The sequence below is a fragment of the Sphaeramia orbicularis genome, chromosome 7, assembly GCF_902148855.1.
Source record: "Sphaeramia orbicularis chromosome 7, fSphaOr1.1, whole genome shotgun sequence".
NCBI lineage: Eukaryota > Metazoa > Chordata > Actinopteri > Kurtiformes > Apogonidae > Sphaeramia > Sphaeramia orbicularis.
In genome coordinates, this window is record NC_043963.1 from 28892255 (window position 1) to 28907467 (window position 15213).

The 15213-nt window shown below is 37.3% G+C and overlaps 1 protein-coding gene across 2 annotated transcripts; it reads right to left on the bottom strand.

Moving 5' to 3' along the window:
• Positions 1 to 8863: 8863 nt before the first annotated feature.
• LOC115422868 (transcription cofactor vestigial-like protein 4) lies at positions 8864 to 15111 on the bottom strand. 2 transcript variants are annotated; one of them, XM_030139472.1, is made up of 6 exons: positions 14994 to 15111; positions 14250 to 14403; positions 12560 to 12722; positions 11757 to 11964; positions 11366 to 11480; positions 8864 to 11122 (listed from the first exon to the last, which is right to left on the bottom strand). In XM_030139472.1, exons 2-6 carry the CDS (start codon positions 14329 to 14331, stop codon positions 10923 to 10925), a joined length of 768 nt encoding a protein of 255 aa, XP_029995332.1. In that variant the 5' UTR covers positions 14332 to 14403; positions 14994 to 15111; the 3' UTR covers positions 8864 to 10922. The 2 variants fall into 2 exon arrangements, with proteins under 2 accessions (XP_029995332.1, XP_029995331.1); XM_030139471.1 differs by having other exon boundaries at positions 14908 to 15082.
• Between the last annotated feature and the right edge of the window lie 102 nt (positions 15112 to 15213).

The following is a 15213-nucleotide window of genomic DNA, read 5'->3' on the forward strand; positions in this document are numbered from 1 at the left end:
GGTGTGATAACAGTTTGAGCACCAAACCCACTCTGAAGCCTTGCCCTCTCCCATTCCCCCACATTTCATTTGATGCTGCAGACGCACAGCTCACAGTCTGCTATGCACCACTGCAAGCATGTGCAGTGTCCTAAAGACACTTTTATTACTGGTTCACCTGCACATTCCCCCCAGGCTGAGGACCAGAGATAACCCCACCGCTCTGCTCCCACGGACCAGCGAACCACTCTCCATCACTGGGGGGGTTTATAGAGATAAGGACTGCTGCTGATCCCAGCTCTTTGGAGGGAATCAAATACTTCTACATCTGCCGAGGTTCAGTGTCGGCATGGGTAGATAGTCAGAGACAATGGAGGATGCTTTACTTACATGCACCAAACATAAATTCTGTTATCCTACCAGACTATTATTTCACTGCATAAAAGCTCTGAGTAAGTTTTTGAGTCTGTTTGAGAGGATCTCTTTTCTAAAAATTGCACACTAAAGGCTTATAGTCTTTTTTTTTTTTCGGTTGCTCACTCTGACATTTGTGCCCCTTGGTCCCAAAATGTGCTGCTACATTTTGCATTGGAGGTAAATGTTCCTCCAGCACACACTCATTATTTCAATCCTCACAAGGCTGAGGACGGATGCAGCCTCTCTGACAGCATTTGATGCTCTCTTGCTCTTTCTTTCTCTGTACCACTATTTCCTCTACTTAAAGGAGATCTTTGTATTTGAATAAAAAAAGGATATATTTCCCTTTGGGCTCTTCTATTTTAATCTAATTGCTATCAAAGCTAAGTAACGTGTGGTTGATGTTTAATCACATTAGGTAACTTTGTGATAGTGAAAATTACCCTGCTTGCTCACACATTGAAGTTAAAAGAGAATTCTGTAGAATGCCTGGTGGAAACCTTTCCATAATAATGATTTCATCATAACTGCATATATTTTGCGACAGTTTTATTTTTGAAGGTAGATCCTTATAGATAGATTTTTAAAGTTACGATCAAGTGTAAGACTTTTTTTTTTTTTTTTTGAGTTGTTTTCATTAATCCTTCACTTGCCTAATGTTTTGGGTTTTTTTTTACTATAGTATAAATATGACAGTAGTAAATGAATAAAAGAACATTAAGTGATGTGTAAGATCTCCATAACTGAAACCTCTTTATCATGTCTTGCCTGTCTTGTCTAACCTGGTTGGCTTTTTTCTCACAGTGAACCTCTGATCATTCCCCTTTTTGCTCTGTTTGGTTTTCAACATGAAGGGGAATGCTGGAGCAGATAATCATGCAGTCTACTGTATACTGAAGCCTGATAAAACAATGTGATGGTGGAAGGGAAGAAAATCAGCAAGGAGCAATTTTTCTGTGCTGGATTGTTCTCTTTGATCTGGAGTGCAGTGAAAGGAGGGCATTATGTAACGTCTTCAGCACACACATGGCCGACTGTGTGACTGCCAAACACACAGGGGGAGTGGTGTTGGTGGTGGTTGTGGTGGTGATGGAGGGGTGCTGTGGCAAAGGGGAGGAGGTAGACAGACAAGGAGAATGGGAATGGGGCCATGGAAGACAGTGGTAGATGGACGTAAGAGGAAAAAACATCACTGCTCATATTGGTGTTAGACCACTTTCCTTATTAAGGCTGTTCAGTCAAGCAGCTGTAATGTAGGCCCTAACAAGCGTTATAATGAGACATGAGAATGCCCCTTAGTAATGGTTCAAACATTTATCTGCTGTTCAGTGCCCAAAACCCCCTGTCTTAATATGAATCCTTCCTGCTTGTAATTATATGGAGTTCTGATCATGTCCATAAAATATGATCTCTGGCTAACAAGAAGTATTAGTCTTTCATTTGTATGTCCTAATTGGAAGCTATTCATTATCTGGGTGGAAAAACAAGACGGCGGCATAGTCGTGCAACTGTGCAGCAGATGGCCCTTTAAATCAATCATTTACAAATCAATCATTAATATATAACAATGTGAAATTTAAGCCAAGTGTATCAGTGGGAAATCGCTGACTTGGTGTCAGACACCATACGGCCAAAAGGGGTGACTGAATATGTGCAACAAAACAGGTCAAAGATGGGCAGCGTGGCAGCGTGAGCAGCACTGAGCATCACTGGGACGTAAAAGAGAAATGTATTATTAGGACCCTGCCAAATCAATGTAACGTGCATGCCACACAAGAAGACCTTATCCTTCTGTCTCAACTGATAGAGGGAGGAAATGAGGAAAAGACAAAAAGTGATTGGTAGAGTGAGTTGGTGGTGGTGTGCAGCTGGAAACTGATGTTGAAATGGCCTGACAGGGTCTGTTTCTGTTCATTGGAAGACTGTGATCCAGAGTGACCGTGTTGTCTTCCCTTCCCTCCACAAAGGTTATGCCATTGCCAGCAGTCCACATGACACAATGAATGAGCCACAATTGCTTGAGCCAGAGACGCTCATCAGGTCAGTCTTAAAGTACATCCAACCTCGCGCTTTAATCCATACAACATTCAACAGTCATTTATGAGCAAATCGGCATCGGATCTCGATATTTCCCCCCTTGTTTGCGACCTATAGTAAGGCTGCGGCTGCATTTTAGAAATGACATGCTTGGTAATCGGGTGTGTTGGGCTGTCAGCTCAGGGTGCATGATCTTGCCAGCATGACTCAAGTCTGCCCGTGAGCTGCTTCCTGTGCCTGTGCATCTACTCCAGTTGCTTGTATGATCTATTTTAGATTCTTTTGCCCTAGGATGTGTGTGCATCCTCACAGCAGAGAGCCACAGAAATAAGAAAAAAAAAAAAAAAAAAGGAGGAGGGGGGAAATAGATAATGTTCAAATAATCTACAGGCAATCATGCAAATTCCCCAGACATTGTGCACTCGGGGATGCTGTAGAAGTAGGGGTGCAGCCTCGCGTTCTATTCAGGCACAACAAATTTGGAATTATGCAAACGAAAGAATGAGATCTCTATCAGCTATTTGCACAGGCTAACATGTAGGCAATATGTGAGCTAACATGTGTGATGCCGCAAAGGCCACTTTTCCCATTTAGCCTGTAGTGAAATTATACATTTATCCAATTGGATTAATTATAACCCCATACCGTGTCGAGAGTGCAGTGTGTTAGCGGTTGTCATTGGTTCACTCCATTTACGTAACCGAGAGAGGAAAATGGAGAGGACAATGTTCAACATATGTGTGTCTTGACCGTGTCTGAAAGCAGCAGAGTCCATCCTATTACAGCAATAACAGGAGGCAGCCACTGAGAGACCAGTCCTCCATTGCGAGCACAGATGTCATGCTCCTTGTGGCCTTCACACACTGAAGGGGCCAAGCCAAATTTGGCCTGACCCTGATGTGTCATCTTGATTTAGACACTATTTTCACGTCGGTCACCAATGCGTCTTGATATCTACGTTCATGTTCGTGCCTGCGTATGTATCTGTAGTTGGGGTTTTTTCACGCAAGCAGGAGAATGTGGATCTTTTCTCCCATAATCCCATGAGAGTAGGCTTCCTTGGAAGGCATGGTGCTGCCGAAGCTGGAGCATTGTAGTTGGTGAATGGTTGGGTCTAATCTCGTGGAGGCAGTGGTCTGTTGGAGGGGCTTTTGAGCAGTTTGAGCCTGAGGGGTGAGAGAAACAACAACAGCAACCACAACAAAAAAAAAAAAAAGATCTTTTCCTTTTTCTTGTAGTTTGAAGATCTGCCTTATGAATGGTGCTCGGCAAATTCAAATTAGGGAAATCAAAGTGGAGGTACTCGCATTAGCATTTCCATTCAGTCCTTCTAGATTCTTATTTCATCCTAAGATTTAATTATGGATATGCTAATACTACATAGTGTTTCCAATACATAAATACATCTTTGAATTAAAATAACAAAAAAACTGGGGCCATATTGGGTGACATCTAATACATATTCTGATCTCGGCGTGGTATAGACAGTCACCTGCCATGTACGGTTTCACATCCCCAAAAAAAGGCACAATGTTGAAAAGCTGCATCTATATCAATCTTCCCACAGTGGTGACGCTTATGTCTTTGTCTGATCTCCAGGGACTGAAGAATTTTGGGATGCTGGTATCATGGTATAACACCGCCATCTGGTGGAGAATCAAAAACCAGCATGATCCTTCTCCCCAAGAACCATCAGGCCCTTTATCCCATTTCCAGTATCTGCACACTGAGATACTTTCACTTTGAGGTCAACGCTTAAGTCTGAACTGAGTCATCATTTGCGATTTCCCCTGTTCCCACTTTAAATGTAACAGATTTTTCCAGCAACAATTATCCGGTCTTTAGTTGCCATGACACCAAATCAACCAAACAGGCCGGGGGAAGAGGCCAGCTGCCTGTCGAGAACATGACGACTTAGCCGTAAAATCTGTTAGGCAGCTGTTAAACAGAAATGGAAAAGTATTAAATATACAGCTGTTTGGGGACCACCTTGTCAACAGGCTTTTATTTTTAACTAGAAAAATATGTTTACCACAGGAACATCCAAATAACTGCACATGGGACAAAGATGAGCCAAGCCACCAGATAAAGATGTCTTACAGGGATAAGAGTGGAAGGATTACTTTATGTCTATTAAAAACCTCCTATGTTTGCATGTCTTAAGTGATTAGTTTGTTTTTTAGCTGATGGGGAGTTAAACAAAATCAATACTTTTCTCATTGTGCTGGAATGTCAATATGTTCCATGCAACACTGAGCATAGAAACACTGAAACGTCACACTAGATCAGGGGTCTCAAACATGCGGCCAAATGCCAAAGGTTCCAATCTGGCCCGTGGGATGTTTTTGCAAAGTCAAAAATTCCACAGTCTTGAATTGAATTAAGCAAAAAAAAAAAAAATAAAATTAGCTTGAATTAAGGAAAAAATGTTGAATTAAGCAAAAAAAAAAAAAAAAAACTTCAGTTAAGTTAAAAAAAAATCTTGAATTAAGCCAAAAAAAAATCTTAAATTTAGCCAAAAATCTTGAATTAAGCAAAAAATCTCAAATTAACAATTTCACATTTTTTTCTTTGTTTTAGTAAAAAAAATAACATTAAATTATGAAAACATTCACATTTATAAGCTATCCTGTAACAATAAAACATGAATAACCTGAACAAATATGAACAACCTGAAATGTCTAAAGAAAATTAAGCACAAGTTTAACAATTTTCTCCCTGTTACTAAATGTTTAGAGTCTTTGTAGATCCGATACGTAATGCACATGTAGAAATGATAAGTTGAAGTGTAATATTGTCAAAATTGCACTTACTTTTCTTAAGAAATTTCAGTTTTTTCAGGTTATTCACATCTTTTTTGTTTGGATAGTTTATAAAAGTTATAGTTATAGTTTTCATAATTTAATTTTTTTTTTCTTTACACTAAAACAAAGACAAAAATTTGGAGTCGTCATTATTTATATGCTATTATGTTATTATTTTACTGGTCCGGCCCACTTCAGATCAAATTGGGCTGAATGTGGCCCCTGAAAGAAAATGAGTTTGCACTAGATACTAGATAATATGTTTTTCTGCCGGTGCACAAAGTATTTGAAGGTGAACAGAAGCGGTATGATTATGAAGGTGCATTCAAACTGAAGGTTTTACAGTATAAACGATCAGTCCAATGCCTTTTATAAGATGGATAGGGTGGTATTTTAACCCATAAAGACCCAAACATCCACCATCTACCAAAATCATCTACTGATATAAACTGTTTAATCCCTGTTGATCCATAGATCCATGTAAAAAATTGGTGTCAGATACAGTTTTTCATCTTTTCATAGTCATCAGATATGACCCATTTGGATGTTCAGACTCTCCGTAGTGAACATTGAAACACTGTCATCTTCATTGTCATCATCAGAATCAGAATCAGATTTATTGCCAAGTAATTTTTCCATTGCAAGGAATTTGTCTTGGTTCTGTTGGTGCAAACAGTTAAAAGAAGCAGATATCAAAAATAAAAATAAGAATATAGAAAAACAGAAGTGGTTGCCTTAAGAAGTGAAAAAGAGAAAAAGGTATTATGTACATATATACACTAACATATGTGCTGGAAACTGGAAACTTGATTCACCAGTAAAACCCATGGAGTTGAATCAATGACAGTGGATGGAGACACGTGGTTTATGTTCAGTTAATGATAGATTTTGATGAAAAAAGTCACTTTTTCTTCAGTTTTCTCTATTATTATAATAATCCTCAACTTTACTCTGAGCTTAAATGAACATCTACATGAATAGTAAATTAAATGCTGGAAAATACCTGATTTTCATGCGGAAAAAAACACAAAATACAGAAGATAATGTTACAATAAATGGTGATAAATCACTTAAGGATGGTTAAATATAGAGAAAAATTCATTTTGGAACTGCGACAAATGTCCCACTGGGTCCTTATGGGTTAATTTTTTGTTGTGGTGATGACTGTCCAATGTGACCAAAGAATCAGAAAAAGTGAAAAGTGGTACACTAATCAGAGTATTCTTTATTATTATTATTATTATTATTATTATTATTATTATTATTATTATTATTGTTATTATCTTTGACAGAAGACTCTCCTTCTAAGACAGCTCAATCATCTCTGTAGTGTAATATTTAAGTATCTGATGAGCAACAGGCTTCAGTTAATTATTTATCGGGCAAGTGACTATTTTTGGTAATTTCCGTATGCATTACCAGACAGTGACAGGAACAATTACAGTGAGAACAGCAAAGCAACAATCGCAGGTCTACAGGGTCTGTACGGTCCACCTCTGCATGAACAGTGAGTGTACCTGCTTTGTTAGGTACCATGAAGTAATGGTACTAATGTAAGGAATGACGTTTAAAGGGTTAATGTGGATGTGGACAGGTGTCTGGATCAGCACTTAAGTTAGTCTAATGTTCTAAAAGTGATGTTTTAATGTTCTAAAATATATGTTCTTTTCACCGTACATGTGTTTTTATTACATTTTTAATATATACTTCTTTTTTTGCCACTTATGAATAAGGATCCAAAAACGGTAACTTGATTAACCTTGATTTTCTACATGAAAATAAAAATTGAAAAATTTCACAAAATACATTCTTAGGTCCTCCAATAACACACTAAAGTTAACATTTTGAATTCCACAGTATTTCTATGAGTGACCTATAAAGGGTTAAGAAACAACTAGATTTACTCAAGGGATTTTAACCCATAAAGACCCAGTGCTACTTAAGTGGCAGTTTTCACATGGATAAATTCTCTCTATTTAACATTTCTTGAGCAGTTTCTCACCATTTACTATAAAATTATTTTTCATTTTTCAGTGAAAGTCAAATATTTTCCTGTATTTAATTCTTTCAACGTGGAGATGATCAGAAGAGTTCAGATTAAAGTTGAGGGTTATCATATCAAAAACAGATCAGATTATCAGCAGACATAACAGAATGTAAACACTAGTGTCTGCATGCACTGTCATCTGTCAAACTACATTGGTTTTACTGGTGAATCAATGTTGCAGAAGTTGACTGTGTTTCCACGTTGACTACAGAGCCTCAGAATGTCCAAATGGATGATATCTGATGACCACACTGTAAAAAAAAATCTGTAATTTAACAGAATTTTCAATGTTTATTTTCCAGATTTTTCCTGCATTTTTAAGATACAGGAAAATATCAATGAAATCACAAAATTAGACTGATTTTACATGTCAACTGTAAAATAACACGAAAAAACTGTAACTGTGAATAACCAAAAAAATTCTATTTTTTAAAATAATTGTTTTTTTTCACAGAAAAATACAGTGAAAATACATTTGCAAATGTATCGTAATTTCACAAATATTTCTTTTCTATTTATGAGATTAAACTGTTAAAGTTTAATACTCAAAAAAATAATAATAATAATAATAATAATAATACGAGATAAAATTACTGACAATTAACCATAAAAGAAGTATTTGTTCTGTAAGTTTAACAAGACTTGTTTGTTAATTGACAAGTATCTTGTGTAATTACGAGAGGTTTCACAACAAAAATGTTGAATAGATTTTTGTGAATGTATAACATGTATAAGCACTGATAAACTGTCCAAATATAGTTTTTATCAGTGGATTGTACAACTTAGTCTCATTGAAAATTATTTACATACATATTTATAAGTAATTTGATTGTGTTAATACAGGTAAATATTCTTTATTACCTCCGCCAAGGAGGTTATGTTTTTGCCAGGGTTTGTTTGTTTGTTTGTCTGTCCGTTAGTGTGCAACATAACTCAAAAAGTTATGGACAGATTTGGATGAAATTTTCAGGGTTTGTTGGAAACGGGATAAGAAAGAAATGATTAAATTTTGGTGGTGATCGGGGGTGGGGGGGCCCACGGGGGGGGCCACTGATCAGCCTTGGCGGAGGTCTGCGCTCTCCGAGTGCTTCTAGTTAAACATTAAAAAGCCAAAAAAAAAAATGCAAAATGTCATGTAAAGTTAGGGCAAAAAACTGTATTTTAATTATGGAAAATTACTGTATTTTTATGAGATGGTTATTTTCCGTTATTTAACAGTATTTTTTCAGCACCCCTGCTGCTGGAATTTTACTGTTTTTTTTTAAGTGCATGAAAACATGACAAACTGCATTTTACCTTAATTTTTTCAACATACTGATAGGTTTAGTGGTTCAGAAGCTATTACGCATCTTACGTCAGTAGATAGTTTTGGTTGCCAGTGGTTGTTTGGGTCCTTGAGGGTTAAGAGAGGACTTTTTCACATCTGCAAATGTTAGAACTCTGATAATAAATGACATCTCTGTTGACTAAAAGATGTTTTTTTTTGTGCCTTTGAATCAGAAAACCTGTTTGCCCCCCAAATCTGCATGAAAGCAGCAGATTTAACAGGTAAAAACAATTAAAACATATGTACAAAGTAATGCATTCATTTTGTTTATTTGGAAGAAATTAAGTACAAAACAGTGGCATTTTCTTCCAGAGAAATAACAAAAGTGAACAAATGTTTCTCCTTTTCTATATGACGTGGAACTTTCTGCAGTCTTTGAGATCCAGGTAGTCTAAATATAGTAATTAAATAACGATGGTCTAACACCCCAAACATATTACTGAAAATCTACTTGTATCAAACAAGCAGATCCCGTGATAATCCCTAAAGTCCGCTATGGTACACACAGAAACCTAAAAACTCTTTAAACGGTTAGTACAGACGTCTATCTGACACTGCACCGAGAAAGTCTTTCACCAAAAGACTGTTGTGTTCCTGCACTTAATAAATCAACTTACAACTGTGGGAAAATAATCAACTTTTAGAAAGATAAAAAGCATGGTTAGAAGATAATGAACATCCATGATACATGAGTACACTATTCTTAACAGAAAAAAAAATATCTATGATCATTCCGCGCGGCGCAATGATAGTCTGAAATGAGTAAAATAAAATATAAGCACAAGATAGTGAATAACAACTTAGAATACAAATACAAATGTAGGTTCACAGACAAAAAACAATCTGGAGTTACCATCTCTCAATCAGTGTTGACCAACAGGTAATACTACTATAAGTAGAAATTAATTTAAAATAACTCACTTAAGGAAGATTTTTGCAGATTAAGATCACCATGATTAAAGAAGTCATGAAAAAAAGTGTAACAGATTTTGCATAACAAAAATGGAGGTGGCTGAAAACTGTCAGGCAGTCGATTTGGAATGTCATTTTCTGGTGAATTTGTTAAAAAAAAAAATTCCTTATCGTTTCGTTTTAATTCAGAAGGATGCGACTGCTTTTACAGTTCACACAATGGATATTCCCTCGGCTGTTCTCAGAAGAAACAAGGATTTCTTCTGTCGCTATGTTTTGCAGAGTCAATGTGAAACTACTTACTGTTAAGAATAAATAAAGCTAATAGACTGCTACAGAGGTTAATATTGAGCTGTATTCAGTCACGTATTAAGCCCTGGCATCGACAGCTCCACAGAGTAACAAAGCAACGCAGCCCACGTCGCTGCATTCAGACAACCTGGCCAGAGGCTGTGTTTGTAGATGGATGCTAAGATAAACACCTACGTATAGTAATGAAAACCAGATACAAAAAATATATTGAGTACAACTGTACCAGCAGTGAGTATTTCTAAAATGTTACAGATAAAAAATAAATTCTGAGTAAATAGATCGTATAGAATAAGGTTTGTAATAGAAACCAGCTATTTGAAACATGCTTTCTAGTTAGAGAGAGATATCTACTAGTGTTGATATTAGTCTACTACGCGATCAGCCTTGATGTTGGGAGTGGGTGAAATTAAGTTAATAGTGGGTTAAGTCCAGTTCAGAATGATTAGAAATGAGTGTTTTCCGAAAACAGGGGACCAGGGCCTGGATTGCAGTATCACAAATTCAAAACACAAGACGCTCTTTAACACACATCCTCCAAATGAAACAGGTAACCTGCTATCTACAATGGTCAAAAATGTAATAGTGCAGATCAGACCTGGCTGTCCTTTTCAAGTAATAGAGATTCCAAAGCAGTGTAACTTTAAAATGAAAACCATGAATGGTAGCGCTGAGCAAAGACTAGATCTATGGCTTGTATGTTGCAAAAGGCAGGGAATTTCTTTGGCTATTGAGGCATGTGAAAGGCATGTAAAACAGAGCCTGAGCTCCCAGTAACTGATCACTCTGTCAATCTCATTATCAAAGCAAAATAAAATCTATGATTGTACAGTTTTCACAACCAACATAGTCAACACTGCCACGATTCTTTTCCTTTCTCTTCTCTTTTTGAATGAACAGACTTTGTCAATTTTTACATACAAATCTGACAGGTTGTGAACCTTGAGGCTCACGAGTGAACAGCCTGTGTGAGCACCATATGTCTTCGATTGTTCTTGGGTTAAGGAAATTGATGCTTGGCAAGAAATGACAGTGTGCAATCTCCACTCTCATATGAAATCACTAAAAGTGATTGCAAGGTTGATCTGCTTTATGGATCTGCCTCTGGGGTTCGGTGACCGCCGCCCTTCGCCTTGATCTGGAGCCAAGCGTCTCCCAGTGCTTTAGCAAAGTGGTCGTCCACTGAACCTGTGATGGACACAGAGTTGGACTCTGGCTCTGACTTTTTGTAGTTTTTGCCCAGGCTGCGACGGAAGTGCTCCTCAATAACAGGGTCACAAACTGTGTTAGCTACAATAACACAAAAAGGAGACCAAACACATGGTTATTTAAAAGTATGCAAAATAACATTCAATGCATATTCACAGACATAAAGCCACTCTACAAACCTAATGCACAGTCTCTTGTATATTTTTATATTTTATGTAGGAAATTAACAAAACCAATGCTTCATACATTTAGGTATTCAGTCTTTTGCTGTGACCATCAGTTAAAAAACATATACAGTGTTAGAAAGAACACTTAAAAGCTCACCGTTGGCCTTCCTCTGATCTGCCAGTGGGGTCGGGGAGCACCCATTCATGTGGCAGTGTGAAAGGTTACAATTGCGATTGCTCGCTGGGGCACACGTAATTACAGAAGGACGATTCTGTAAATAAAATAGCATTGTTTTAGATTTTGAGGTCATATGAAAAGAATGAGGACTAAAATTAGTGAACCTTTGGCAAATGCAAATGTTGCCATGCACTGCTATGACACATTCAGCGGTATACTTCCACACACCAGGCTGCAGCACAGTTTGATTGTATCAACTCTCCCCATAGTAAACGTCTCTTACTGAGACAACGTTATGTTTGCTAGCAGGCTTGTTAAGGTGGTGAAAGTTGCTTTTAGCTGCTATTAAAGGTCTTTTAAGGTGATGTACCTGCTGACGTTCCATGACAGACCTCTCTCGGCCTCCGACATCGAGACTGCTTTTAGTCAGGGCCAGAGGCTGATCTACAGCGTAGCCTGAGATGGAAGCATACAGGTGGTTTCCATGGAGACCATTAGTGGAAGAAGTGATGTGATCGACAGGAATGTGATTGAAGCTCCAGTGTTCATTATGGTTTTCTCCAACAGAGGGCCGGCCCCTTTAGAATTAACATAAATAAATATACAAAAACCATGAGCTACAGGTTCATAGATACATGATTATCAATGTTCTCCAGAAGATGACACTGCTGTGCTGTACTACTGGGGTTTATAAACTTTTTATTTTGAAGAAAGAAAGAGAAATTTCTCATCTCCTCCAGACCCAGTCGTGCAAAAAATTACCAACAGCTGTGACACGTACATTTTTACTTATTTTTCTGCCGTCGCAACACTGCACACGGCATCTGGAACAAACAGTCCCAACTGAGAAAAAGAATAGTCTTCAGACCCTTCACTTGCATCAAAGAATTATACACTAGATAATCTTTTTCAGATTTAAAATACAAACAATAAGTTGTGCATGTCTCACACACACAGTCTATCTTTGGTAAAGATAGGGGGCACCTTCAGCCCATCTGCCCCTTTCACATATGTCACACACTCATCTGCATCATAGTCCATTAGCATTACCGTAGCTGGGCTAGCAGGTTTATTTTGGTATGTTTCTAAAGCTAAATAAAAAAATGATATCTCATTTTATTTATTGATAGCCTGGTACAAATATAACTTAATTCACTGCTGATCGACACTTACAATTGAGTGGCAAACAGCCTGCTCATTTTGGTCATGTGGTCCTCATCGGAGCTGATTCGCTCTTCCATTTGTTCTTCTCCATATTTCCGTTTGCTTGGACAGTGCGATGGAGGCCCAGTTACATTGGACACAGCAGTGGGCAGGGAGGCTGTCCTGGACTCATCTGGAAGAAAGGATTCCACAGCGCAAGTTATTCATTTAAGTTCAGAAATAACCCAAGTTTCACCGCATTATTACCAAACAAATTACTCACGTCATGAACAACTGTTAGCAACAACAAATTACCAACCTGTGATTTATTGGTTAGCTTTTAGTCCATTATAATTTTACTACAATTTCCTGCTACAAATAACGACTTTTGCGAGGACATGACAAATTACTAACCATAATTTAAAGAGAATAATACAAGAGAAAAAGGAGCATTTGAGTCAAATCAAGCAAAAGTGAACATCAGTGTCAAAAATTTAAGTTTCACCTGTCATTTCTCAAATAGGCTCATTTTTTAGCTTAAGAACACTATTTTATGGAACTGTTCACAAAATTCAGTATCACTAGTGGAAAAAAAGATATAACTGATTATGTAAAGTTATACTTCTGACATATATGTAAATGCACTATTATTAACTTTAATAATATTTTTTTCTTGCATGTATAAGTGATATTTTAAGTCTGAATCTGTAGGAACTAATTATTCAAAAATACAAGAACATAAAAAGGTTTTTCACAATCCAATTAATTGTCAAATATCCTCTGATATTAGTTGTATATATCACTTCAGTTGTAATATGTATGTTAAATAAAAGTTTATTAGCATATTTGTAGTGTTCTAGTTCCCGCAAAGTCCTTTATGACAACTGAACAAAGTGACAAACTGCTGTCCCCGTGTCACAACATATTTGTGTTCATAAAAACTTATCATTTAAACTTTTTTATCCAATACTGATCAAATAGCAGTTTAACATCATAGCTAAAGCCCTATGTTTCATTTAGTGTCAATTTCATACGAGAACAGCATCTTTTCTACATTTGCGAAAAGTGAGAAAAAAAAAGTTCATTTTGAGTCCCCATGTCACCCAGGAGTAATTTCTGTATTTTTACCCCCAAATTTTTTAATGTAAATTGCAACATGCATCATGTGACAGTACTTATTGAGACCTATTCATACATGTATTAAACATGGTGATAAGCTTTTAGTTTTCGACACATAGCTTATTGAACATAAAATGTGTCCCAGTGTCACCGCTTGATCTAGCTCATTTATAACATATTACTGATATGGGACTCTCAAGGACCTTTAATGATCAAACAATTAATATATCAATCCAGTCTAAAATATATCACTGATGAAAAAAGTCTTAACACAGTGTCAGCTGATGCATCCTGTTGGTAATGTTTGCTCTACTAGTTTAGAGTCCACAAACTATTTTCTACAGGTAGAAAGATTTTTTAACATAATGTATAGTTGAATAAAACACTAACGATCTAAGTTATTGTATCGGTATTGTTGCATTAGATAGGTGTCATTCTCAATACAGTAGTGCATCAATCTCACCCAGCTCTCACTCACATTCACTTTTAGTGCATCTAAGGGTATTCTGCTTAATTATGCTGCTGGTATGAAACGTTTACAAACATGTAGTGTGGATACACTACAACAAGTCTAAAAGCCATAATAACCTTCAAAACTAACCTTCATAGTGCAATCTCCCGATGTTATTGTTCATCTTGTCCAGGAACTGAGAGTTCAACAGGTCCATTCTAGTGACTAGCATTACACGAACGGGCTTATTGCTAACATTGATGTTAGCAAAGTTATGCTAGCAAAGAAGTCACAAACTTTGATCCTGAAAAAAATGGAAGAAAGCAGAAGAAAGTTAAATGGTTTGCCGAAATAAAAACATCGCCGTCTCTTTGTGTACAGCAGTTTGATGGAAATGTCCTGTGTTCAACTTCAGTTTAAGTGCTCAAACCATCGGTAAGCGCTACGCTGATGTTAGCAATGCTAGCTACTTTAAGCTAGGTTACATTAAGCTAATGCTCCACCAACTTCGTTTAGCTAGTAATACTATACGAGGAACCATAACTGGTTAATTAGTACGGATTAATACGGAACAATAAAGCAAACTAACTACTCGTGTCATAATTAGCCGTCAAATTAGCACGGGATATCTAAAACGCGTTAGCTAACTTTTGACGCTATGACCTAAGCTCAGGTTAGCCGCGACAGCTAACGTGTAGCTTTAGCAAATAACTTTGTAGTTAGCGCGAGTTAGCTTACTTCCAGGTAACAAATCAAGTAATAAAACTGAGTAAAATGTGAACCGAACCGCAACAACAATTGAACTTACAGTCGGGTTAGATTCCGTGGATTTATTTCCAACAACAATAACTACAGTCTAGGAAATTTCACTGAAACAATCTTAAGTTAATTTACCTCCGACAAAATTAGCTTAGAGCCAGAATAACATCACAGTTAGCGTTAGCTCAACTCGCCTAAGCTCTGCGTCTGCGCACCGATCCGACGCACTGCTCTGCAGACAAAAGACTGATGCGTGGGCCTAGTGGAGACGAAGCGGACACTGAAGCTCCCGTGGATCTGTCAGGCAACAAAACCTGCGTCAACTTGTGTCGAACTTAAGTTTGGTTCAAGGGCC

Excerpts from the sequence above, each read along its gene's own strand:
- LOC115422868 (XM_030139472.1), bottom strand. The coding sequence starts at position 14,331 with ATGCTAGTCACTAGAATGGACCTGTTGAACTCTCAGTTCCTGGACAAG. Across the intron at positions 11,481-11,756 it reads CTGTCATGGAACGTCAGCAG|AATCGTCCTTCTGTAATTAC; the intron begins GTACATCACCTT and ends TTTTATTTACAG. Across the intron at positions 11,123-11,365 it reads AGATCAGAGGAAGGCCAACG|CTAACACAGTTTGTGACCCT; the intron begins GTGAGCTTTTAA and ends GTGTTATTGTAG.